We start from the raw sequence: 24,963 nt of genomic DNA, 5'->3' as shown, positions 1-24,963 counted from the left end.
CTTAAAAATTACAAGTGAGCAGAATTTTTTTCTTGCTGTTTTAATACTGCCTAAGATGAAGTACAAAATGAAGGCCTCAAGCTTAGTTAAGTTTTAATGTAACATGTTCCTGAATTTGCAGAAAGGTCGTAAAATAGAACTGTAGAAAAAAGCATTTTGAGGTAGAGTTTACAAAATTATCTTGCTAACATTTGCCCTAGAAAAATCTAAGTTCCATTTCAAGATCATACAGTACACTCACTCTGCCCGTAGTTAACAGATAACTACCCCAAACCACCACCACCTCCGCTGCATCACAAAGTTCACAGCTCCTGTGGCGACGGGCAGTGTCGGGAAGAGGCTCTTCCTGCAGTCAGGAGCTCGATTTCCTCCAATCCAACGCAGCTAGCCGGGTGGGTGGTTACGGACCGGACAAAACAATTCAACAACCCCACCTCCTTTCCGAGGACACTCTGCACTTCATAACTCTGCAGTGACAGAAGGCATGCTGGTTAAAGCAAATAGAGCTAGCCCCGGACGTCCTGTTCCCAACAACACAGAACACCAAAGAGCAGAGCAGAAGGTCCTTCCCTTAGTCTGTGACCTTCCACTTTGCAAATGGTGAGAACAACAGGGTGAGGAAGAAAAAAAGTGACAGGCTAGATAAAAGCCCTGTTGATTATGGCAAATGAAGGAGCTCCTGTTTTCTGATCTCTGTTAGTGGATGCAACGACAAGGACGTCCCAGCTGGCTGTCCTTGGAGAGGAACTGGGGACTGACATACAAAGGGATGTGCCCCGGTCTCTAGTGGGAAGGCTGGGGGCAGGGCACGCATCATGCTTGCAGCTGTCTTCCACTTCCTTTGGGACACTTCCCCAATCTAGCAACACTTCTGGTCAAAGGATTGCCTGGTACTTTGCCCCGAACTTCCCTCCTTAACGGGATCCCGTTTTTTCTAGAGTAACTCTTCTCAGGCCAAACATACAGAAAGCTTTTTCTTCACACTGTTTGTTTGAGGAGTATCTTACAGGCAGGTTTCATCTCTAGATGAGAACTCAGGGCACTGGACAGCATGGGAACCAGATGACTGTGCTAGGAAGGTGTGGCAGGTTTCAAACCTCAGAACGCTTTCTTCCAGGGGTTGGGGGGAAGTGGGACTGAAAATAAAGAGCGGCTCAAACTCGCTGGGATGAATCCCATCTCTGGCTTCAGCAGAGACCGAAGCCCTGGAAGGTAACAGGTTCTTTCAGAGGCTCCTTTGCTGCCACTTGCAGAATGCTGTCTGAGGCGCACCACCCCTCCTCTGCGCAAGACCCCTTCACACAACTCTACGGTAGCTCAGGTCTGTATGTTTTAGCTCACTCCTTCCATCGTTAATGTGCCTTCGCGAAGGAGATGGAGGCTGGAGGGCTCTGACAACGTGGCAAAAGTAGGCACGTGTCTGTGGCTCCCTGGTGCCCTCCCATCGAAGGTGGGCACCTCACTGCCCTTACCCTGGCTCCTGGCCTGGACTTAGTGACTACTTCTCACGGAAAGTATGGTGGAAAGGACACTGAGTGGCATCCCCAGCTTGGTCAGGAAGGAGCCCAGCTTCTGCCTGCATCTCTTGGGATCCAGACACATATCGTGAGAGAAGCTAGACTGTGTGGCCAGAGCCCGAGAAGGTCCCAGGCAAAGGAGCACAGCAGTCAGTTGGGGACTGAAGGGCGTTTTGTGAGTCCAGCCTAGGCTTTGGGGCACCAACTGATGGCCCGCAGAGCTGTCCTGGCAGAGCCCTATCCAAACTGCAGGTCTGTATGCAGAGTAAGTATGGAGGCCACCTAAGCTTTGGGGTGGTTGGTTTTGAAGCAGTAACATGATGTTCAACCTGGGATCAACCTGGGATGTGAACACTGCTCTACCGCCAGTCCACAAGATCGTTCTGCTTTCCCGTCTTTGAAGTAAGGCATATTGCAACACACCCAGCCTATTCAATGTGATCAGTAGTTTTGGTTTCTTCAGTGCTTAATGGAGGGATGGGGGAGTAAGAGTTGCAGCCAAGACAGGTGAAGAGGGGTCAAAGGGCAGCTCAGTTAGTCAAGTGTCCAACTCTTGATTTCAGCTCAGGTCGTGGCCCCAAGGTCATGGGATTGAGCCCCGCAACAGGCTCTGTGCTGAGTGTGGAGCCTGCTTGAGATTCTTTCTCTCTCTCTCTCTCTCTCTCTCTCTCTCCCTCTCTCTCTCCCTCTCTGCCCCTCTCCCGCTTGTGCACTCTCTCCCTCTCTAAAACACAAACACAAACAAAAAAAGACAGATGAAGAGGCGGAACTAAAGTCTCTCACTGGACAACCGTGGCTGAGGCCTTCCTCAGCCCCAGCTCATCTGTGCCATTGATGTCAGGTTCGTGGCCCACTGCCTTGATCATTCGTCAAGGACTTGCTATAAACCAAGAGGGGTCTGATCCTGGAGAGATGGCAGAGAACCAGACAGCCGCAGGACTGTGGGGTGTGGAGGGCGCCCATAGGGCCGTGCAGAGTAAGGGGTCGCCATCCCCGGCTGGGAGGACTGAGGTAGGCCGGCTGGGTACTTCTTTGCTGTCTCTCACTACTTGTACATTCGTGCGTGGGGAAGTAGGAGGCCCAGGCACTCCTACACTCACTTAGGTAAAGGTGGAGAATTCTGGCTTGTAAACAAAGTCAGGAACAGATCATTCCTTCTTACCACATCAGATTTGGCAGCGATAGATTATAATAAACACATCATAGTCAATAATAACTATATCACTGATAAGTGGAAATCAAATGATAATTATGTTTGGGGGGAATTAAGATGGAAAGGTACAGAACAGTCACACTAGCGAATGCAAGTGCACTGTTCATATGAACGGACTGAATGTACATATGTGTGAAATGTGTTTGTTTTTAAAAGGCGCGCTACATTTCCCTTCAACTTTTATTTTTCTGAAAGCTAGGAAACAAACTCCGAATTTCGTATCACTATAATGTGACCTTTGACAACTAACATGCACAACAGCAGCCGCTCCATTTCTCACCTCTGTAGCTTGAACACGTCAAAGTTTCGGTATAAAACTTCACACTCCGGTGTCCTAACCAGAAACAGTACATCTGTTCCAGGGAGTGGAGCTATGGTTCTCATGGAAAGACTAATTTGATTCTTTGGATTTTGGCAAATGTGCATTCTCACCCAGAAAATGGACAGAATCAGGACTGCAAAACTCATGCTCATGTCTCCACAGAGGACCTTCTTACACCCATCTTCTATCAGCTCCTTGCAGGTCAGATGTAAAGCCCTGATTATCCACTGTGAATAAAGCTGGGGGAGGGGGAAGGAGCTGACTAAAATGTACCTCCAGGCTTGCAATTTACCCTAATTTTACTGGCGTCAGCTCGGATAACAGAGCACCCAGAAAGGTGACACCCAGGACTGTTGCCACCCTGTGCCCCTCACCCAGTGCAAATGTGCACACGTAGGCACACACAGGTGTGTACACACGCTCAAGCACACCCCCAGGCAAACCCACCGGCAAACGCACCCACGCTCAGATACACACACGTTTGCACACACACCCCTGAGCTCTTTATAAGTAGGGTTTTGCCTACAGGTGCCCCGTAGTGGAGAGGTGTGATGTGTAAGAGGCACAAGTCAGCCTCACTCAGAAGGAAATCAAGTGAAGAGACAGTTCTGCCAGGGCCTCCTCCTGATCCCCAGGTCCCTACAGAGAGGTTGGGGAGTCAAGAGCAGTCCGTGGCTGGAGGCTTCCCAGAGGGAGCACCAGGCTGCTCTCTGGAGGCGCCTGTGGGGAACCGGAGGGAGAACAGGCCTGAGCCTGGTAGGGCCCAGCCAGGGCCGCCTGAGGAACTGCAGGGCAGGCGCTGGGCCTCTGCGCCCATGTGGGCCTGCAGGGAGCCGTGCACCATCCCAAGTGCTGTTGGTTCTTGTTTGCTGAGGCTGTGGGTTTGGGTTCATTCGCTATGTGTTCTCCTTAAGCAGAAGTTTTCCCAACACTTCCCAACTTTTTGCCCAGATAACCTAGATCTGCCACGTTTAGCACCTGTTTAAAGCCCCCTCCAATCCCATCAGCCTTACCCAGGATCACGCCCTTCTGTCTTCCTCCTCACCCACCCCAGAGACCGAGAGATAAGGTGACGAGGAATCAGTCAGCAGGTACTGCTGTCCTGTCACCCAGAAAGTTCAGGGGGAACAGAAACATACACACAAGGATCCCTGTCACCCTCCCACACTCTGCTAGGTAGTCACTTCTGGGGATAACAATGTACCCAACGAAGACTGTGGCCGCGGGCCCTGCACTCTCGTTTCTTTGGCGGTAAAATGTGGATTCTGCACTACCGAGATGTTGGGGACGTTAAATAAGGCAAAGGTGGAAGAAAAACGGTGAGCACAGTTGGTGGCCCGCTGTAGTTACCGACTCACATTTTACTTGGACACAGTCAGGGAGTACTTGCTCACGAGCCCTCCCATCAGTCCCTACACGTGAAGCAGCCCTTGGGATACAGGTTTGGCGTGGGGCTGGAGGTGTCCCCATGCTGCACTAGGGAGCTATGCCCCCGCCGGTGCGCTGTATCCCAGGGAGAGAGCCAGAAACTCTTTTTAGGGCTCCACGGGCAGTTCCGCCCTGAAACCTGGTCGGACCAGTGATCCCCTAGGATCCTATTCGTGGATTCATCCACGTCCCAGTTTAGTCCAAACTTTGAGAGCCATGGTTTTGAGGGAGGAGTGTGAATGGCTGCTCCACCTCCTGTGCTGCCGGCCTCTGCGCCTCAGGAGGGGCTGGCAGCTGCCGGAGGCAGAAGCCCCTCGCACCTCCGGAGGAGCCCCGCGTTCTGGCTGCAATCGGAGCTGGAATTTGGCCATGGGATCCCATCAGAAAGTTCTGCAGATGGCCAGCCCGCTTTTCGCCACAATCTGCCCGGCTGGCCCAAGTCTGCTACTTGGATGTGGACCCCACCGCTGGCCACAGATACCTTTTGTGACCTGGGAACTGTGCCCTGGCACCATCGCAGCGGTCAGTCCCCCGTGCTCTTCTCCGGGGTTCAGTGAGTCCACGGGCCACTTGTGCTGCTAGCAGATGGTTTTGACCAGACATGTCAAGGACAGACCTTTCCTGTTTATGAGGGCCAAATCTTACAAGGAAGAAACTGTCTCTAGGCCGTAAGTTATGTATGTTTAGGTGGTGGTGTTCTTGAAGGAGCACACCGCTTCACTAAGCCTCACACCACAGCAACTCTCAGGGCAGGCAAAACGGTTCTGAGGAATAACGGTAATGTTCCAGTTACTCAGACTCTGGAATACCCAGCAATTAACAAACACAAGACGTGTGCCTCAGATATTCCCGTTCTCTTAAGGTAAAACCATGGCAGGCCTTGAAGGGTCAACTGTCTTCCTAAAATCAAAGCCAGGGAGACAGATTCATGGATCTACTGCAAGACTGGTTAGGAAAGGGCCTCAATCCCACAAGGGAAAGGTCTCGTGAACAGACTCGGCCCTTGCCGGGAAGAGACCGCGGTGTGGCGCGCCCACGTCTCGGCGTACTCCACACGCCGAGGACGCGCGCGATTCCACTGCGGCACTCCGCTGTAACCGAGAGTGCGGGAGGCGGGGGTCTGCACCTGGGGACGATCCACTGACTCGGGCTGAAGCGCACAGGGCTGGACACCGGGGCTGCGTGTCCCTGGACTTACCCCATCTTCGCAGGCGGCGAACCTCAGGAGCGAAGAAACACTGGCCTGGGACAGCTGCAACGACAGCGGGGCGGGCGGGTTAAACCCCAGGATGGGTGCCAGTGCTCAGCCCCGCGCCCGGGGTCCATGTCGAGTCTTCATCTCTCCGGTAGCTTCCCTCTCCAAGTCTTAAGTCCAACGTGACTGTAAGTCACAGACACGGGAAGACAGTGTTCCTGAGGGGGAGCCCTTCCCTCCCCTCCCCCAGGGAAGGAAAAACAGAGGCCGCGCTCCCAGCTGGCGGTGCGGCAGAGGGGCTCTGTGACAACAGAGTGGGACGCACGCGAGCACCGCCCGCCTCCTACCTTGACCCTCACTGTGCACTGGGGGCGAGAGGGGCAGTCCAGGAACACCTGCAAGTGCCTTCTGGGAAGAGGAGAGATGACCACGCGGGAGCAGTCCCCACAGGAAAAGGCGCCTCTGTTGTTTGGAAACACACAGGGAAGATAGGACTCGGAAAGCACAAATCAGAAGAGTCTAGTGGTAGACAATTTTTTCTAAACACGAGTGTTTGCTGAGACAGAAAAGGGGATTTACCCTCAGAAACGAAATTCCTGAAATAGGCCAGAAGAAGCTCCAGGCTCAGCCTGTTCTGAGGGACCAGTGTCAGCCTCCCGCTAAGGGCTGCGTAGGTAACTGATGCCCCAAGGGACGGAAGGGACACGGGCAGGGCAGTCTCATTCGAGCTGGGAGAGGGGGGACAGCAAACATCCCACGAAGCCAAGTGGAGGCCCTGGGCTCAGCAAGCAGAGGTCAGGGCTTCCCTTCTGCCTCAACAGGACAACCTCCTCCTTGTCACCAGTAGCTATGCTCCTTACTGCCACCAAGTAAGCCTGTGACTCAAACTCTTCTTGTCTCTTAAATATGATCCAGTAATGACTTGTTTATACCTAAGGCCACCGGCCCAGGAGGCGTCAAGGAGACAGCCGTCCTTTACTTATTAAGAAGCAGAAAAGTAACAATCGGGCCTCCTCCTGTCAGGTGACAAAGTCACCTTGGGAGGCTGGGGAACCGGCTCAGAGAACTACATTGATACCCAACCCCCTGGGGCCCAAGGGAGGGTATGCAGAAATGCTGGTCCAGGGAAGGAATGTCTGTTTACACAGATGTTCACTGGTCTCTGGAAAAGTCTGTACCCCCGCAGAGGACAAGCTGTAGAGTCACCAAGTTTGTCTCATTCATTCACATTGGCCCTGAGTTTTTCTTTTTACTCCTGACCGGAGATAAAGGAGCCGAGTACAAAACCGGGCTCTTTCCTCTTTGGTGAACTGCAAGGACCGGCAACACGCCCTGCCATGAGGAAGCAAGCTCACCTTGCACCACGGCCTTCTAGCTGCAGTGCCGCTACTTGGCTTCCGGGTGGGAGTCATGCCTGGGCCCTGGCAGGGGAAGCTGGCCCGAGGCAGCGTGGCACTGGGGCCCTAGGACTGGCTGCGGCTGCCCTGGGCTCTTTCAGGACAGCTGCTGCATGCTTACCTGTCTCCTGGGCTCTGCTCCAGTCTCTCGTTGCCGCACAGGTCACAGGTGGGCCATGAGAAAGCCGTGCTCTCATCCACACCAACCACAGTGCCTGGGCCCACGTGAAACAAAGATGGAGTCTCAGGGGCAGTGTCCGCCCTCCCAACTTCTCTCTGTCCCTCAGGCCCTAGATGCTAGTGTGAGGTTCCTCAGGTTGTTCTCTCCCTTGTGCGTTTATACAAATGTTCCCAAGCTTTTTATAATTTCCATGTACTGCACAAACAAAACTACAACAATAAAAAGTAAGTTGTTTAAAACTTGCCCATATTACTACCTAACCAAGTATTTCCATTCTGCCTCATTGTTTTCCGTTTTTTTCCAGATGTGTACATACTGAAATCATTACAAGCAAGCTGTCGGGGCAGTGTCTCACACTACTTTGTAGGTTGCTGTAGAGCTGTTGCAAGGACTGTCTTATTTGATATTCCATTTAAGTCACGGTTACCTCCATAGTGGACATACAGGTCTGAGGCAGTGGAAATCTTTCCACGTAAGGTCCTTATTGTACTGAGATCTCTTTCTCGGGCTAGATTCATGGAAGCAGAATCACTCTGTCAAGAGTACGAGTGTTGGAGATACAGAAACACCCTGTTAGAAGCTGTGTCCCACAAGGAGGTTCACAGTCATTCACACTGTCACCATCCATTCACAGAGTGTTAGCCTCACCTCAGTATTTGCTTCCTTGATAAGTATAATGGAATTCCTGATGTTCATTTCCACTTCTTTGGTAAGGAAAGAGAAGTATTCTTATTGGTTTGTTACCCTCTTATGTGATTTCTTTGGTTTCCTTATTTCTTTTGTAATCCAATATTTGTGATTTATTTATTCAACAAACAAATGTGTATACAATGCTACTTAGTGTGGGATATACATGTAGCATGAAATATATAATGATGAATACTACAATCCCCACTCTTGTGGACTCTCCAGTCTGGTTGAGAAGAGAGATGAACAAATAATGAGAAAAATATGAATATGGGAGAAAACATTCACAAAAACATATCGGATAAAGGACTGTTATCCAAAATATACAAAGAACTCTTACAACTCAACAATAACACAGACAACCCAATTAAAAAATGGGCCTAACACCTTCATAGATACCTCACCAAAGATAATATAAGATGGCAAATAAGTATATGAAAGATGTCAAACATCATATGAGCAGGGAAATGCAAATTAAAACAAGGAGAACACAAACACACACACACAAAATTCCAAATAATCCATTTAAAAATGGGCTGAGGACCTGACTAGATATTTTTCCAAAGAAGACATCAAGATGGCCAACAGACACATGAAAAGATGCTCAACATCACTGATTAAAAGGGAAATACAAATCAGAACAACAAGATATCACCTCATACCCGTTGGGATCACTAAACTCCGAAAGACAAGAAATAACAAGTGCTGGCAAGCATGTGGAGAAAGGGGAGCCCTCATGTACTGTTGGTGGGGATGCCAACGGGGGCAGCCACTGTATGGAGGTGGCTCAAAAACAGTATGGAGGTTCCTCAAAAAATTGAAAATAAAAATACCATATAATCCAGTAATTCCCCTATTGGGTATTTAACCAAAGAATACAAAAACACTAATTGGAAGATATATACACTCTGATGCTTATAGCAGCATTATTTACAATAACCAATTTATGGAAGCAGTCCAAGTGTCCCTCTATGGATGAATGGATAAAAAAACAGATGTGATACACATACACACACACAGGGGAATATTATTCAGTCATAAACAAGAATGAGATCTTGCCATGTGCAATAAAAAGGATGGACCTAGAGGGTATTATGCTAAGTGAAATAAGTCAGTCAGAGAAAGAGAAATACCATATGATTTTGCTTATATGTAGAATCTAAAAACCGAAACAACCAACCAAACAAACACAAAGTAGAAACAAACCCATAAATACAGAGAACAAAGTGGTAGTTGCCAGCGGAGAGAGGGGTGGGGGATGGGCAAAATGGGTGAAGTGTTACAGGCTTCCAGTCATGGAATAAATGTTATGAGGATACGATAATAGAGCTGTATGGTGACAGATGGTAGCTGCCCTTGCAGTGAGCACAGCACAATGGATAAAGTTGTCAAATCACGATGTTGTACACTTGAAACTCCTGTAACACTGTGAGTCAACTATAATAAGTAAAACAAAACAAAATACCCAACAATGAGATAACACTATGCACCTATTAGAAGGGCCAAAATCCAGAACACTGACCCCACCGTATTCTGGTAAGGATATGGAACAATAGGAACTCGCAGTCATGGTCGGTGGGCATGCAAAATGGTACAGCTACTTCGGAACACAGTTTTGGCAATTTCTTATAAAACCAAACATAGTCTTACCATATGACCCAGCAATTGTGCTTGGTGGTATTCATCCAAAGGAGTTGAAAATTTATGTCCACACAAATACCTGTATACAGATGTTTACAGCAGCTTTCTTCTTTTTTTTTTTTTTTAAGTTTTTATTTATTTATTTTGAGAGAGAGGGAGAGAGAATCCTAAGCAGGCTCCGCAATGTCAGCACAGAGCCCTATGCGGGGCTTGAACTCACGAACCATGAGATCATGACCCGAACCGAAACCAAGAGTTGGACACTTAACCAACTGAGCCACCCAGGCGCCCCAGCAGCTTTATTCTTAATTGCCACAACTTGGAAGCAACCAAGATGTCCTTCAGCAGGTGAATGGATAAACCGTGGTACATCCAGACAATGGGATATTATTCAGCACTAAAAAGAAATGAGCTATAATACCATGAAAACATACATGGAAACTGAATTCATACTGCTTAGTGAAAGAAGCCAGTTTGAAAAAGCCATATACTGCATGATTCTAACTATACAACATTCTGGAAAAAGCAAAACTACACAGACAGTAAAAAGATCAACGGCTGCCATGTGTTAAAGGGGAGGGAGGGTGAACAGGTGGAGCAGAGGATTTTTATGTCAGTGAAACTACTCAGTCGATACTGTGATAACGGATACATGTTGTACATTTGTCTGAACCCATGGAAGTACAATACCAAGAAGGAACTCTAATGTCAACTCTGGACTTTGGGTGATTATGATGTGACAATGTAGGCTCATCAACTGCGACAAATTTATCACCCTGGTGGGGGATGTTGATAATGGGGGAGGCAGTGCATGTGCAGGGGCAGGAGGTATGGGGAATCTCTGTAACTTCTGCTCAACTGTGCTGTAAACCTAAAACTGCTCTAAAAATAGTCTATTAAGGGGGTGCCTGGCTGGCTCAGTATGACTCTTGGTCTCAGGGTGGTGAGTTCAAGCCGCACATTGGGCACAGAGCCTACTTAAAATAAATAAACAAATATATAGTACATTCATAAATAAATAAAAATAGTCTATTAAATATTATCATGAAATAAATGCTAAATTGAGAAATGGAAAAGACCCTTGGAGGTAGAGAAGAGAGGCTCTCCAGCTAGCTTGAGGTCAGGGAAGGTTTCCCAAAAGAAGAGACACGAGGTGTGGTTGTAGGTGGGTGACAGGTGCTGGTGGGGCTGGAGGCCAAACAGGCATGAAGGAAAGGCAAATGATATGGCTGAGAGGTTGGGAACGCAAGTCACTCAGGGTCTTGCTAGGGATGTTAGACTTGGAAGGCATGAGAAGTCAGTGAGGAATTTTAAACAGGAGATTGAGATGCTCTAATTGTCTTGAAATGACAATTAGATATAGATATCTTGATATAGATATCATCTAGATACATTAGCAAACCATAGACCATTCTTGTTGAAAAGTGGTGAGATTAGACATTTGAAAAGGTGTGACCTAAGTTTCCAGAAAAATAGAAGAATCATCCCTCCTAGTCCTGGAGCAACGACTTTCATTCTCCACTAGAACAAGCATTAGGAGAAACATATCTGTAGGGGATAAAACAATTGTTACAACTAAGTAGGCTTGATTTATTAAAATGCATTCATGCAAGCCTACTTGAATGACTTTTTAAAAATGAAAATAATGGATCTTGATTTTGAAAAGGCTGTCCCAGCTAATTTCATTGTCCTTGCAAATCTAATCAAGATTGAGTCAAAGGGATAAAAAGTAAAGTCAATAACGGCTTATAATACAGCCGGAAAGGAGTGTTGACCAATTCACAAGAGGCAGACGCATAAGTAGGGCCAAGCGGGATGAGGGGTTCCCATGCCATGGGTGTGTGTGCCCAGTGCCAGCTGGTTCACAGCAGTACTTGCTAAGTGTATGCTACATGAACTAATTAAAAGAAGACTGCTACCAACTAAAGTTCCTTTGTATCCTAAGATATCTTTGGGTGTTAACTGCGCTTACATTTAGATGGGATTAAGCAATTTCCTTCCAGCAGGGAACAAGACACAGTTGAAGAAATATATTTCATCTGGGGTACACACCACTGGAGATGCCTTCCAGTAACTCGAAATAAATTCCAAGGGATGGCTGGGAAGTGTACTATTAAACTGTTAGCATCTAGAACATTTGCTTAAATGAAAACAAAAGGGGGAAAAAACCCCCATTTTTGTTAGAGTTTGAGGGTTGTAACCATACTCATTGTTTGGCTGCAATGCACTATTAGAAGCTTTTACTTTTTGGGGTGCCTGGGTGGCTCAGCTAGTTAAGCATGGACTCTTGATTCCAGCTCAGGTCTTGATCTCACAGCCCTGAGTTCAAACCCTGCATTGGGCTCGACACTGGGCATGGAGTTTACTTAAAACATAAAATAAAATAAACTTTTTACTTTCCCTGTCTTATTTACAGGAATCTCTTGTAATCAGGTTTGGGAAAGGTGTATCACAGATCCATTAGAACATGTTTTCAAAAAGGTTCTTTCACAGGCTCCTTCCTGGGAAGCGCAGTGGCTCCTTTCCAGTAGGGGACAGGGCGGCTACGGGCTCCGGTATTTTCTTCAGTGACCTTCAACTCTCTGGCCCACCCTCCTCTCCACTCGTGTTTTCTAACGGACAGAAGCTGGGGCTCAGAAGTGAGGCCAAAGCCTTGTCTGAAGACAGGACTTGGCCACACATTTCCAGGGGGGCAGAGTACAAATTTACACTTGCTGTGTCGGTGCCCCTGGCATTGAGCGAGACCACCACCCACTAGCGAGGGGAACGTAAGCAAGTGGTGAGCAACGCAATGAGATAAAAATCAATGCTGCAAAACTTGTTTATCCTAAAAACAGTGAACTGGGAAGAGCCCTTGCATAGGGTGGATGCTGATGATTGGGAAATGACACCAGAAGGCCTGGCAACCCAAGCACGTCAGTGAGCACTGTCCCCCACGGGGGCTCCGTTTTCCAGGAACACTCGAGCAGATGGAGCACTCGCGCAGATGGAGCACTCGAGCAGGTGGAGCACTCATGTAGACAGATGGAGCACTTGAGCAGATGGAGCACTCCTGCAGGTGGAGGACTCAAGCAGATGGAGCGCTCGTGCAGGTGGAGCACTCATGTAGACAGATGGAGCACTTGAGCAGATGGAGCACTCGTGCAAATGGAGCACTCGAGCAGATGGAGGACTCAAGCAGGTGGAGCACTCGAGCAGATGGCGGACTCTAGCAGATAGATGGAGCACTTGAACAGATGGAGCACTCGTGCAGGTGGAGCACTCCTACCGTTGGAGCACTTGAGCAGATGGAGCACTCGAGCAGGTGGAGCACTCACACAGATGGAGCACTTGAGCAGATGGAGCACTCCAGCAGGTGGAGCACTCATGTAGACAGATGGAGCACTCGTGCAAATGGAGCACTCGAGCAGATGGAGGACTCAAGCAGGTGGAGCACTCGAGCAGATGGCGGACTCTAGCAGATAGATGGAGCACTTGAACAGATGGAGCACTCGTGCAGGTGGAGCACTCCTACCGTTGGAGCACTCGAGCAGGTGGAGCACTCATGTAGACAGATGGAGCACTTGAGCAGATGGAGCACTCGTGCAAATGGAGCACTCGAGCAGATGGAGGACTCTAGCAGATAGATGGAGCACTTGAACAGATGGAGCACTCGTGCAGGTGGAGCACTCCTACCGTTGGAGCACTCGAGCAGGTGGAGCACTCATGTAGACAGATGGAGCACTTGAGCAGATGGAGCACTCGTGCAAATGGAGCACTCGAGCAGATGGAGGACTCTAGCAGATAGATGGAGCACTTGAACAGATGGAGCACTCGTGCAGGTGGAGATGTTTGTTCTCAATGAAGGACTAGCTCACGGGGCCATACTCTGACTTTGTTCAAGCTCTACTCGGGGAAAATGCTCAATGTTCTGCAAGGTCCACACCACTGTTGGAGACCCTGATGCCCACCTGATTTAGCTGCTGCAGAGAGCTGTCCACCTCCCAGCACTGACCTCCCGCAGATGGTGAAAGAGCCTGCTTGGAGCTCTCTTTGGACAAGCCATCACTGGACTTTCCAGGACAGGGAAGGGCAGAGTAGAGCAAGGCTGAGTTATGGAGAAAGGGGTGTCTGCCATTGTTACCTCACTGAGTAGTAAGGACTCTAGGCTTGTGTGGCTTTGATTGGAGTCAGATCTGGACAAGTCCACGGCTGGCTGGAAAGCAGGGAAGCCTCTGTGGCCCTTCGTCCATCAGTGGGATCTGTTCACTGCCCCAGCCTCTACCTTACCTGGGATGTTCTTGCATGGGAGACTGGGCCAATCTTTGCTATTCTGCAGCTGGGGTTTTGTTTTCTCTAAATCCCTAGTTAACTGGTTCTTATCAGGGGATCTGGCAGCTCTGTGATAATAGTGTTTACATATCCACCTGACCCACCCAGAGGCCTGCAGGATACCTTCAGATAGAGATCCACAGGGAACTCTACATTAAAGTGGTGGCATGTGAAGAAAAGGATAAAAGTCAGAAACTGGATCTACATAAACTAAAGGAAGAGCATCAGAGAAGGAATAATAAAAATTAATGTAAAACATAATAGTTTGCTTAGGTCATTAATAACAACAATGTATTCACTGATTATACCTTATGGATAAGTGAATGTCAGCAATGTTCTAAGGAATGGGAGAGAGGAATTGAGAATATCCTTACAAGATACCTGTACTACCCTTGAAGCAGGATAGTGTTATTTCAAAGTGGACTTGGTTAGTTATAAATATATATTGCAGTATCTAGGGCAACCACTAAGGAATGTTAAAAAAAAAAAAAAAAAAAGCAGCGCCTGGATGGCTCAGTCAGTTAAGCATCCAACTCTTGATTTCAGCTCAGGTCATGATCTGAGATCTGTGAGATCAACCCCTCTGCACTGTGCTGTCAGCTCAGAGCCTGCTTGGTATTCTGTCTCTCCTATCTCTCTGCCCTTCCCCCCCACTGTCTCTGTCTCTCTCAAAATAAATAAATAAACATTAAAAAAAAAAAGAATGTTAAGAAAAGTGTAATCAATATGCTGAGAAAGAGGAGAAAATGGAGTCATAAAATACTCAATTAAAATGAGAAAATGCAGGGGTGCCTGATGGCTCAGTTCATTGAGCAGCTTGATTTTGGCTCAGGTCATGATCCCAGGGTCATGGGACTGAGCCACTATGTTGAGCCCCACATCGGGCTTCCCACTGAGCATGAAGCCTGCTTAAGATCCCCTGTCACTCTCCCTCTGCCCCTCTCCCCAGCTCGCACTCTAACGTTAAAAAAATAAAAAAATAAAACAATAAAATGAGATAAAAGCAGGAGGGTGGAAGACAAGTTCCCTGAATAGAAAACAATTATAAATACGATAGATATTAATCCAATTATATAAATATTCACTTCATATGTGAATGGTCTAAAAACATAAATTAAAAGAGACTGTCAGAGTGGACAAAAAAACATGAGCTAACTCTGTTGTCTACTTCAACTATAAAGACACATAGAGATTAAAGTAAAATTATAGAAGAAAGATATACCTTGCTAACACTAATAAGTTAAAATAGGTATATTAATTTTAGACAGAGCAGACTTCAGATCCAGGAAAATTATTAGAGAGAAGACAGAAAAGGCATTAAATAATGATAAAGGGGTCAATTCGCCAAGAAGACATAACAATTCTTAATGTGTATGCACCTAACAACAGACTGTGAAAATATGTGAAGTAAACTGATAAAACTTCAAGGAGAGATAAAGAAACCCACTATTATATTTTATTTATTATTCTTTGAGACTTCAATACCCTTCTATCAATGACTGAAAGGTCCAAAGGCAGACAATCACAAAGACAGCTGAACTGAACAGCATCATCAATCAATTGGATCTAATTGACATTTATAGAATACTCAATCCAATGACAGCAGAATAAACATTCTTCTCAAGCTCACATGGAATATCCATCAAGACAGACCACAAAGTGGGGCATGAAACACATTTAAAAGTATAGAAATCATATAGAAATCAGGGGGACCTGGGTGGCTCAGTCAGTTGGGTGTCTAACTATTGATTTCAGCTTGGGTCATGATCCCGGGGTCGTGGGATTGAGCCCCACATTGGGCTCTAGGCTGAGCGTGGAGCCTGCTTAGGATTCTCTCTCTATTCCTCTGTCTCCTCTCCTGCTCATGTGCTCTCTCTCTCAAAAAAGGAAAGAAATCATACTAAGTATGTTCTTAGACCACAACGGAATTAAACAGAAGTCAATAACAAAAAGATAGCTGAAAACCCCCAAATAACTGGAGATTAAACAATACACTTCTAACTAACACATGGGTCAAAGAAGAAATCTCAAGAGAGGTTTTAAAATATTTTCAACTAAATGAAAATTAAAACATATCAAAACTTGTGGGATGTAGCAAAACCAGTGCTTAGAGAGAAATTTATAGCACTCTATGCATATATAAGAAAATATCTAATATATAGCTTTCATCTTAGGAAAAATAAAAAGAGAAGCAAATTACAACCAAAGCAAAGGGAATATAAGCAATAATTAAAATTAGAAGAGAGATCAATACAACTAAAAACACAAAATCAAGAAGAGAAATTCAAGAAACCCAAATTTGATCCCTTGAAAAGATTAATAAAAATTATCTGATAAACTTCTAACAGTCTAATCAACAGTACCAGAGACAGAAGAAACAAATTAATTTTATCAGAAATGAAAGAGGGGCCATCATTACTGATCCCATGGACAGTAAAAGGATAATAAAATAATGTTATGAACAACTCTACCCACCCCCCAAATTTGCTAAATTACGTGAAATGGATCAATTCCTTGAAATACACAGTCTATCAAAACTCACACGAGAGGAAACAGATGATCTGAATAAGCTAATCTCTATTAAAGAAGTTGAATAAATAATTCATAATCTTCCAAAACAGAAAATACCAGGACCAGAAGGTTCACAGGCAAATTCTACCAAACTTGTAAGTAAGAAATCATACCAATCCTCTACAATCTCTTCAGAAAATAGAAGCAGAAGGAATATTTCCTAAACTCATTCTATGAAGACAGCATTACCCTAAAATAAAACCAGATAAAGACATTACATGAAAGAAAAATACAGAATAACACCTCTCATGAACATAAATGCAAAGTCCTTAACAAAATGTTAGCAAATCTAATCTATATAAAAAATATATACCATAACCAAATGTGGGATTTATTCCAGGTATACAAGGCTGGTTCAATATTTAAAAAAATCAATTAATGTAATCTGTCATATTAATGGACTAAAGAAGAAAAATCATATGATCATATCAAAAGATGTAGAAAAATAACTTGGCAATATCCAACACCCAGCCATGATAAAAACTCTCAGCAATCCAGGAATAGAGAAGATCTTCCTTAACTTGGTAAAGAACACCTACAAAAACCTACAGGTGGAAGAAACCAATAAAGAAGTCATATGTAGGAAACAGTGACTCAAACTTAAATGAGTAATATGAGGGAGTCCTAGGACAGTAGTTAAGCAAATAGTTAAGACTGTCTTGGTGGGGGAGAAAGCTCTAGGAGGGAAATTATAAAGGAAAAGGATAACTCCAATGATTTGTCATCATTTTTGGAGATTTGAAAAAAAAAAGTGTGGTACAGGCAATACAAGGAAAATGAAAGTCAATATAAAATTCCATGAGGCAAACCCCATCAAAAAATCCCTATCAGCATTCTTCACAGAACTAGAATAAACAATCTTAAAATTTGTATGGAACCAGAAAGAAAAGAAAAGAAAAGAAAAGAAAAGAAAAGAAAGAAAAAAACCAAAGCTGGAGGCATCACAATCCCGGACTTCAAGATGTATTACAAAGTTGTAATCATCAAGACAGTGTGGTACTGGCACAAAAACAGACACTCAGATCAATGGAACAGAATAGAGAACCCAGAAATGGATCCACAAACGTATGGCCAACTAATCTTTGACAAAGCAGGAAAGAATATCCAGTGGAATAAAGACAGTCTCTTCAGCAAATGGTGCTGGGAGAACTGGACAGTGACACGCAGAAAAATGAACCTGGACCACTTTCTTACACCACACACAAAAATAAACTCAAAATGGATGAAAGACCTAAACGTAAGACAGGAAGCCATCAAAATCCTAGAGGAGAAAGCAGGCAAAAACCTCTTTGACTTTGGCCACAGCAACTTCTTACTCAACATGTCTCCAGAGTCAAGGGAAACAAAAACAAAATTGAACTATTGGGACCTCATCAACATAAAAACTTCTGCACAGAGAAGGAAACAATCAGCAAAACTAAAAGGCAACAAATGTAATGGGAGAAGATATTGGCAAATGACATATCAGTAAGGGTTAGTGCAAAATCTATAAAGAACTTTTCAAACTCAACACTCAAAAAACAAATAATCCAGTGAAGAAATGGGCAAAAGACATGAATAGACACTTCTCCAAAGAAGACATCCAGATGGCCGACACATGAAAAATCATCATTCATCATCAGAGAAATACAAATCAAAACCACAATGAGATACCACCTCACACCTGTCAGAATGGCTAACATTAACAAGTCAGGCAACAACAGATGTTGGTGAGGATGTGGAGAAAGAGGATCTCTTTTGCACTGCTGGTGGGAATGCAAACTGGTGCAGCCACTCTGGAAAAAAGGATGGAGGTTCCTCAAAAAATTAAAAATAGAACTACCCTACGACCCAGCAATCGCACTACTAGGCATTTACCCACGGGATACAGGTGTGCTGTTTTGAAGGGACTCATGCACCCCAATGTTCATAGCAGCGCCATTAACAATACCCAAAGTATGGAAAGAGACCCAATGTCCATCAACAGATGAATGGATAAAGATGTGGTATATATATACATACAATGGAGTATTACTCGGCAATCAAAAAGAATGAAATCTTGCCATTTGCAACTCCGTGGATGGAATTAGAGGGTATTATGCTAAGCAAAATTACTCAGTGAGAAAAAGACAAATATCATATGACTTCACTCATACGAGGACTTTAAGAGACAAAACAGATGAACATAAAGGAAGGGAAACAAAAATAATATAAAAACAGGGAGGGGGACAAAAGAGAAGAGACTCATAAATATGGAGAACAAACTGAGGGTTACTGGAGGGGTTGTGGGAGGGGGGATGGGCTAAATGGGGAAGGGGCACTAAGGAATCTACTCCTGAAATCAGTGTTGCGCTATATGCTAACTAACTTGTATGTAAATTAAACAAACAAACAAAACCCAAACAAACAAGGAAACAGAAGTACAGTATACTATTTTCCTATTCGGTGAAAAATATTTATATAATCATAACACTAAAAATACCATTTATTGATTTTCACCTTTGAAAATCTAAAAAAAAAATCAATCTGTAGACAGTGTTCAAGGCTTAATTATGGTTATAGAAGAGAATATCACCAATCTTTATACTATAAAGTACAGAAACAACTGTAAGAAGGTGGCAAGGAAGAGTGGAGTAAAAGAAGCACAAAAGAGCTAATATTTTTTCTTGCAAAGTATGGAATAAAGAGAAACTATCTTTACCAGAAAGAATGACAAATAAGCAAAACCCCTACAGCTGGTTGACTAAGTAGATGCTTTTCCCTTAAGATCAGGAACAGAGCAAGGAAACCCCCTGGCCCCACGTCTGCTCACTTCTATACTGCGGTTCTAGCTGAAACGGTGCTACAGGCGGTAGCAATTCTTATGGTCTTACAATAACAGGGTCCTGAACAGCTTAAGCAGTGTGGGTGCATGGTGGTTCCCCTCAAATGTGGGGCAGAGAACACCGCTCCCGCACCCTTCTCTCTCCTCTGGGCCCCTGACCAATCCTGGGCTCTGAGAGAGGTGAGGGGTGGGAGAACAGGAGCAACCTCTGGAGAGAAAGAGGGTGCAAGGGGGGCCTCTGGAGGTGGAGGAGATGTGCAAGCGGTAGCACGCTGTGGGCACAGTGACGAGGACAAATGCGCAACGCATCTATCTGCTCCGGGGCATACATCTGCAGCGTGCACGGTCCTCACAGCCTGTGTGCCCAGGGGCCCAGCGCAGCCAGCGCTCAGATGCCCCAACAGTCCAGTCAGCCTCTGCAGACTCCCAGCCCTTCCTTACCGGCATGCTTCCAAACGGCCTGCCAGCAACCAACCCTGGCTCTGTACCACAGTCTACCTACAGCGCTCACAGAATTGCTTCATTTAAGACAACTGGTCACACAGCCTCCGTGGCTGGCATGACTGGGAATAGCAGAATGAGACAGAAACAGCTCCATCCCAAGAGGTCCCTGACTCCTCCAGCATAGAAAGCTTTTACAACTGCCCTTGGCATCTCCGTGGGTTTTCTATATGGCCTTCATCTGTCTGGAAGGCCTTCCCCAACTCTGCCTGACAAATCCCGACGGTCCCAAGGCCACCCACCCACTGCCTCATGGGCTTTTGCTGTCATCCAGCCCTCCTTGTCAGGGGCAGTCATCCTTCTCCACTAGTCGGTGAGCACTCCAAGCCCCCAAAGCCTCATGTGCATTATCTCGTTTAACCCTCAACAATGCTTTAAGGTGGATTCTATTAGCCCTGTGTTAGGTGACAAAATGGAAGAGTCTGCTTTCTTCGGGACCACCAGGCTATACTGCTCTCATTTCTCACTTTGAATCACAACTTTAGTTACGTTTTGGCCTTAACACTAAAAGAAAATGCACAGAAGAGAAGATCCAAATCACCTGAACACAATGAATAAGTGCTCAACCTCACAAGCAGGCAGGAGAATGTGAATTAGAGCAACAATGGGATCAGAGATTTTGCTGTTTATAAAAATTATAAAAAGACTCAGGAATCTTATGATGGGCAAGGCTGGTGGGAACAGGTCCTCTTAGAAGGCCTTTTGGAAATATGAATTTCTGTATTCTTTTGGAAATTAACTTAATATCTTTTAATATTAAAAATACACAAGCCAATTGTGTGGCCACTTTGGAAAACACTTTTGCATTTCTTCAAAAAGGCTAAGTACAGGGTTTCCCATATGACCCAGCAATTCCATTCCTAGATACATACCCAAAATTCGAAAACAGGGGTTCAAACAAAAAACTCGTCCATAAATATCCATAGCGGCACTACTTACAGTAACCAGAAAGTGGAAATGACCCAATGTCCATCAACTGATGAATGGAAAAAAGAAGATGTGGTGCCTCCATACAATGAAACATTCAGTCATAAAAAGAAATAAAGCGCTGACCCCATAGTACATCATGGATAACTTTGAAAACGTTATGCCAAATGAAAGAAACCAATCATGAAAGACCATACAACGTATGACTTTGTGTATGTGAAATATCCAGAAAAAGCAAACCTATAAAGACGGAAAGTAGATCAGTGTTTTCCTAAGACCAGGGGAAGTGGCTGGGGTGGGAGAGGATAATGGCACTGACAATGGGCATTTTTGGAATGATGACAGTGCCTTTTTTTTTTTTTTTTTTTTTTTTTTAAATAATCTATACACCCAACGTGGGTCTCAAACTTACAACCTGGAGATCAGGAGTTACATGCTCTACCGACTGAGCCAGCCAGGTGCCCCAACAATGTTTTAAATTAGATTGTAGTGACAGTTGCATATCTGTGAACATACTAAAACATTTTAAATGAATGAATTGTAGTGATGTAAGTTATACCTCAGTAAAGTTGTTTAAAAAATACACGAACCCTAAGACCCTGAAATCTTCCTGCAAAGAAATCAGTAGGGATTGATGTAAAGCGTGTTTATTTCAGCCTTGTTTATAATTGCAAAAACAGGGGAACATGTTTGATGTCCATCAGTGGAGAGACAGTTTATTCATAGAAGGGAATATTATGCAACAATTAATATCTTGAGTTAGATCTTTATCTACCCATCTGGATGGACATCCCTGCTAGAGTCCTAAGTGAGGAAAGCAAGCGCCAGGATAATGTGTTTTACAAAGTCGTGCAGTCGCACACACTCCCTCCGAAGGGGGCAAACGCATGTGCTCCTGTGTGTACAGAGTGCAGCATGGCAGGTGCACAGTAGGAAATAATTTCTCTTTCTCTTTATTCATCTTTCACTAGTTCCACTGGACAGGCGCTACTTTTTTCACTAAAAAATTTAAAAAGTTAAAAAGGAGAATATTAATGCTATGCTGAGCCCCAGACTCACATATCCAATCAGCTACTGAAATGTCTTTTCAGATGGATCAAAACGTCTAAACTCGTCAAGACATAGCTAAAATTGTGCTCTCAAAGCCGGCCTCTTCTGCCATGTCCGATTCCCTTCAACAGCTCTACTATCACCTTGCAGCCTAAACCGGGATCTCAGACGTCATCAGGTATGTTCCCAGCCTTCATCTGTGCCTTGCTTCCTCTGTACTGAATTCACTACCCAACCTGTCAGTTTCCCCCAACTAAACCCTCTTCCATGTTTACCTCACCTCTTCCCTTATCTCATGCCTTGGGACTGCTGCTTGCCCTCCCACTGGCTATCAACCAAGGCCCTGGCCCCTCCACTCTGCTCTGCAGAGACAAACACTGGATCACCCTCCTGTCAATGACAGAGCACACTCCTGCCAGGGCCACCCACTCGGGCAGTGGTTGGCCTCTCAGCCAGTCATTCCCTCCATCCAGATGCCTTTCTGGCCCCCTTCCAAACTCTGGTGCTCCCTGACACTGCCCTGTCAGCAGCCTTTACATGTCCTGGTTTTTTCCCTTCAGACCTTCTTCCTGCGTCTACTCCTTCACCTACTTAGCTACTTCCTGCTTCAGATTGCAGCACAAAGCTCCTGTCCTTGGGGCAGCTACAGTGACCTCCCTAACAGCGTGAGGTCCCGGCAATCAGTACTTGGAGCGCTCTGAACGCTGCAGTTCCAAGTCTGATCGTGTGCATAGCTGACTGATGTCTTTCTATAGAGACTGTGAGTCGAAGAGGAAGAACCTCTTCTGATTTTGTTCCTTATACATCCAAAGTCTGGAACATGTGAGACAACAATAAGTACTTGCTTAATGAATGAGGAAACGAATATGAAGTATGATATTGAACAAAATGTAAATACCATTTCCATTTCCACCAGGATTGACTTGACTACCCACCTTGAACGCTGCAAACGGAGTTGACCTGAGTGACAGAATCCAGTTCATTGAGCTTCACAGGGCTGGTCAGTTCACAGGAGGGAGCGCTGGAGGCCATACCCACAAGGGGCTTTTGAAGCAAAAGGACGCTTCGTTCAACACAAACGATCTGACCTGCCGACAGAGACACTTCGGATTATGGAAGCACTGAAGAGAAAGTGAGTTTTCCTCCCAGTGAGGACAGTGTCCTTTGCCAGCCTCCCACAGGCTGTGTGGGCAGAGGGCACAGTTTTGCGGCCCCTCCCTTGTGTCCCACGACACGTGCACTGTGCAGAAAGGAAGTCCTAAAGCCACCAGTGTGCTAAGCTGGAGAAGCACACAAATACTAGATTCGGATTCAATTTGGAAAGGTGAATTTTGTGGTATGCAAATTACACCTCAATCAAATAAAAAATATGTAGTTTAGGCAGGATTCTAATTTGATTCCTGGAAAAAAAGAGCTGATTGATCTAAGCATGTATTTATAATGTTCCATGCATTTGTTCGTTTTCAAAAGTGATGTTTCAGGCAATGGCTTCAGGTGGCTTTTGCACCTGGAAAGTGTGCCACCAAGAGACCATCTTTGAGTGACCGACGGCATCTTTCACAGGAGGTGTCAGCACTGCCAGCGTTCTAGTTCTGTCCAGGCGGCCATGACAGGGGTCATTTGAAGCCCCAGGCTGCTACCACGGGTCCCTTCCACTCCACACAGCACGTCCGCAGTTGGCTTCACGAAGGGACGCGGTTCCAAGTAAGTCAGAGGCACTGACAAGCCACAGTGCCATTCTGTGGCGTCTATCAGTGGCTGCTGGGGCAAAACTGGGAAGAAGAAAGCATACCCTGGGCTCGGAGAGTGTCCCTGAAGAGGAAGCTGTGAGGGGCAGCCTCGGCGAGCGCTTCCACGACTTCCTGGCTCAGCACACATGAGGGGGCCACGCAGACTGGTACGGTTTTGGGGAGGCCAGAGTTATTCTCATCCTGCATCTGCAGGCTGACATCAGTCACCATCAGCCAAATCTCCCTTTGCTGCAGAAGAAGCAAATCATTTAGTTACAATTCAAAGACACAGTCAAGTCTATTAACTTTAATAGCTATTCTAACGTCCAAGACTTAAAAGAAAATTAATGTTTTTAATTTATTTTTTGAGAGAGAGAGCATAAGCAAGGGAGGGACAGAGAGAGAGGGGACAGAGGATCCCAAGTGAGCCGACAGGCTGACAGCAGTGAGTCCGATGTGGGGCTCGGACTCACGAACTGTGAGGTTATGACCTGAGCCGAATTTGAACGCTAAACCGACAGAGCCACCCAGGCGCCCCTAATATCCAAACTTTTAAAAGCAATAATGTTAGATGATTATTACAACACTATTTTAGATATCATTCCCACAAATGTTTTCAAATATGCAATAGAGTCTGCGTGTCTTGGTCACTAGCAAACAATCCAACCTGATTGACACGGCTGAGCCCTGGGAACCCCAACCCTGTACTTGTTTAAAGGGCTCCTTTGCTGGGATTCAGTCTGCCCTTCCTTGGCACTAATGTATTGTCCTTGACCTACTCAGGGAGATTTCACTGCTCTTTTTGTCCAGATCTCATGTTCCCATACCCAGAATGTGAATTACCACACTGTCTTATATTTAGTCCATACACATTCTTCTCTCCTGTTAGACGTAGGTTTCCTAGGGATCAGAGATTGTTATAAACTGAATGTTCACATCCACTCCCACATCCTCAATTCATAAGTTGAATTCCTGACCTCCAGTGTGATTGTAATGGTAGGTGTGGTATTCAGGAGGTAATTAGGTCATGAGGGTGTCACCTTGATGGTGGAATCAGGGTCCTTGTAACACATGAGGCAGTTTGTCTCCCCTCCTGCCTTCCACACTGCGAGGATGCAAAGACATATCCTTTTATAAGTCAACAGGAGGGGCCTCACTGAGAACCTGACCATGTTGGCAATTTGAACTCAGACCTGTGAGAAATGAACTGCTGCTGTTTAATCCATAGCAGCCCAAACTAAGACAGGAATATTTATTACTGCCCTCAGACTTTGCATAGGGCCGTGGTATAAAGCAGGTATAAAATAACTGTTGTATCTGCAACAATTTTTCTTTTTCTTTTTTATTCTTTCAAGTATATAATAGAATCTACGTGTCTTGGTCACTAGCAAACAATTGGACCTGATAATAATTTTCTTTTTTTTTAAGTTCATTTATTTTTCAGAGAGAGAGAGAGAGAGCCAGAGGACAGAGACAGAAGGGGAGAGAG

The 24,963-nt window shown here is 45.4% G+C and overlaps 1 protein-coding gene across 2 annotated transcripts in view; it reads right to left on the bottom strand.

Annotated features, from left to right (window-relative positions):
• Positions 1 to 76: 76 nt before the first annotated feature.
• SPIDR (scaffold protein involved in DNA repair) overlaps positions 77 to 24,963 on the bottom strand; it is a 479,623-nt gene continuing 454,736 nt past the window's right edge. For both annotated transcript variants that reach the window (XM_042923261.1, XM_042923262.1), the window contains 6 exons: positions 23,537 to 23,723; positions 22,680 to 22,832; positions 7,194 to 7,287; positions 6,023 to 6,137; positions 5,679 to 5,732; positions 77 to 467 (listed from right to left, as the gene is read on the bottom strand). In XM_042923261.1, the coding sequence (XP_042779195.1) occupies positions 303 to 467; positions 5,679 to 5,732; positions 6,023 to 6,137; positions 7,194 to 7,287; positions 22,680 to 22,832; positions 23,537 to 23,723 (768 nt within the window). In that variant the 3' untranslated portion in view covers positions 77 to 302. The remainder of the gene's footprint in view (positions 468 to 5,678; positions 5,733 to 6,022; positions 6,138 to 7,193; positions 7,288 to 22,679; positions 22,833 to 23,536; positions 23,724 to 24,963) is intronic.

The sequence above is a fragment of the Panthera leo genome, chromosome F2 (assembly GCF_018350215.1).
Source record: "Panthera leo isolate Ple1 chromosome F2, P.leo_Ple1_pat1.1, whole genome shotgun sequence".
In the NCBI taxonomy this organism is placed as follows: domain Eukaryota; kingdom Metazoa; phylum Chordata; class Mammalia; order Carnivora; family Felidae; genus Panthera; species Panthera leo.
Note: the sequence above shows the minus strand (reverse complement) of the source record. Positions and strands in the feature narration are given on the sequence as shown.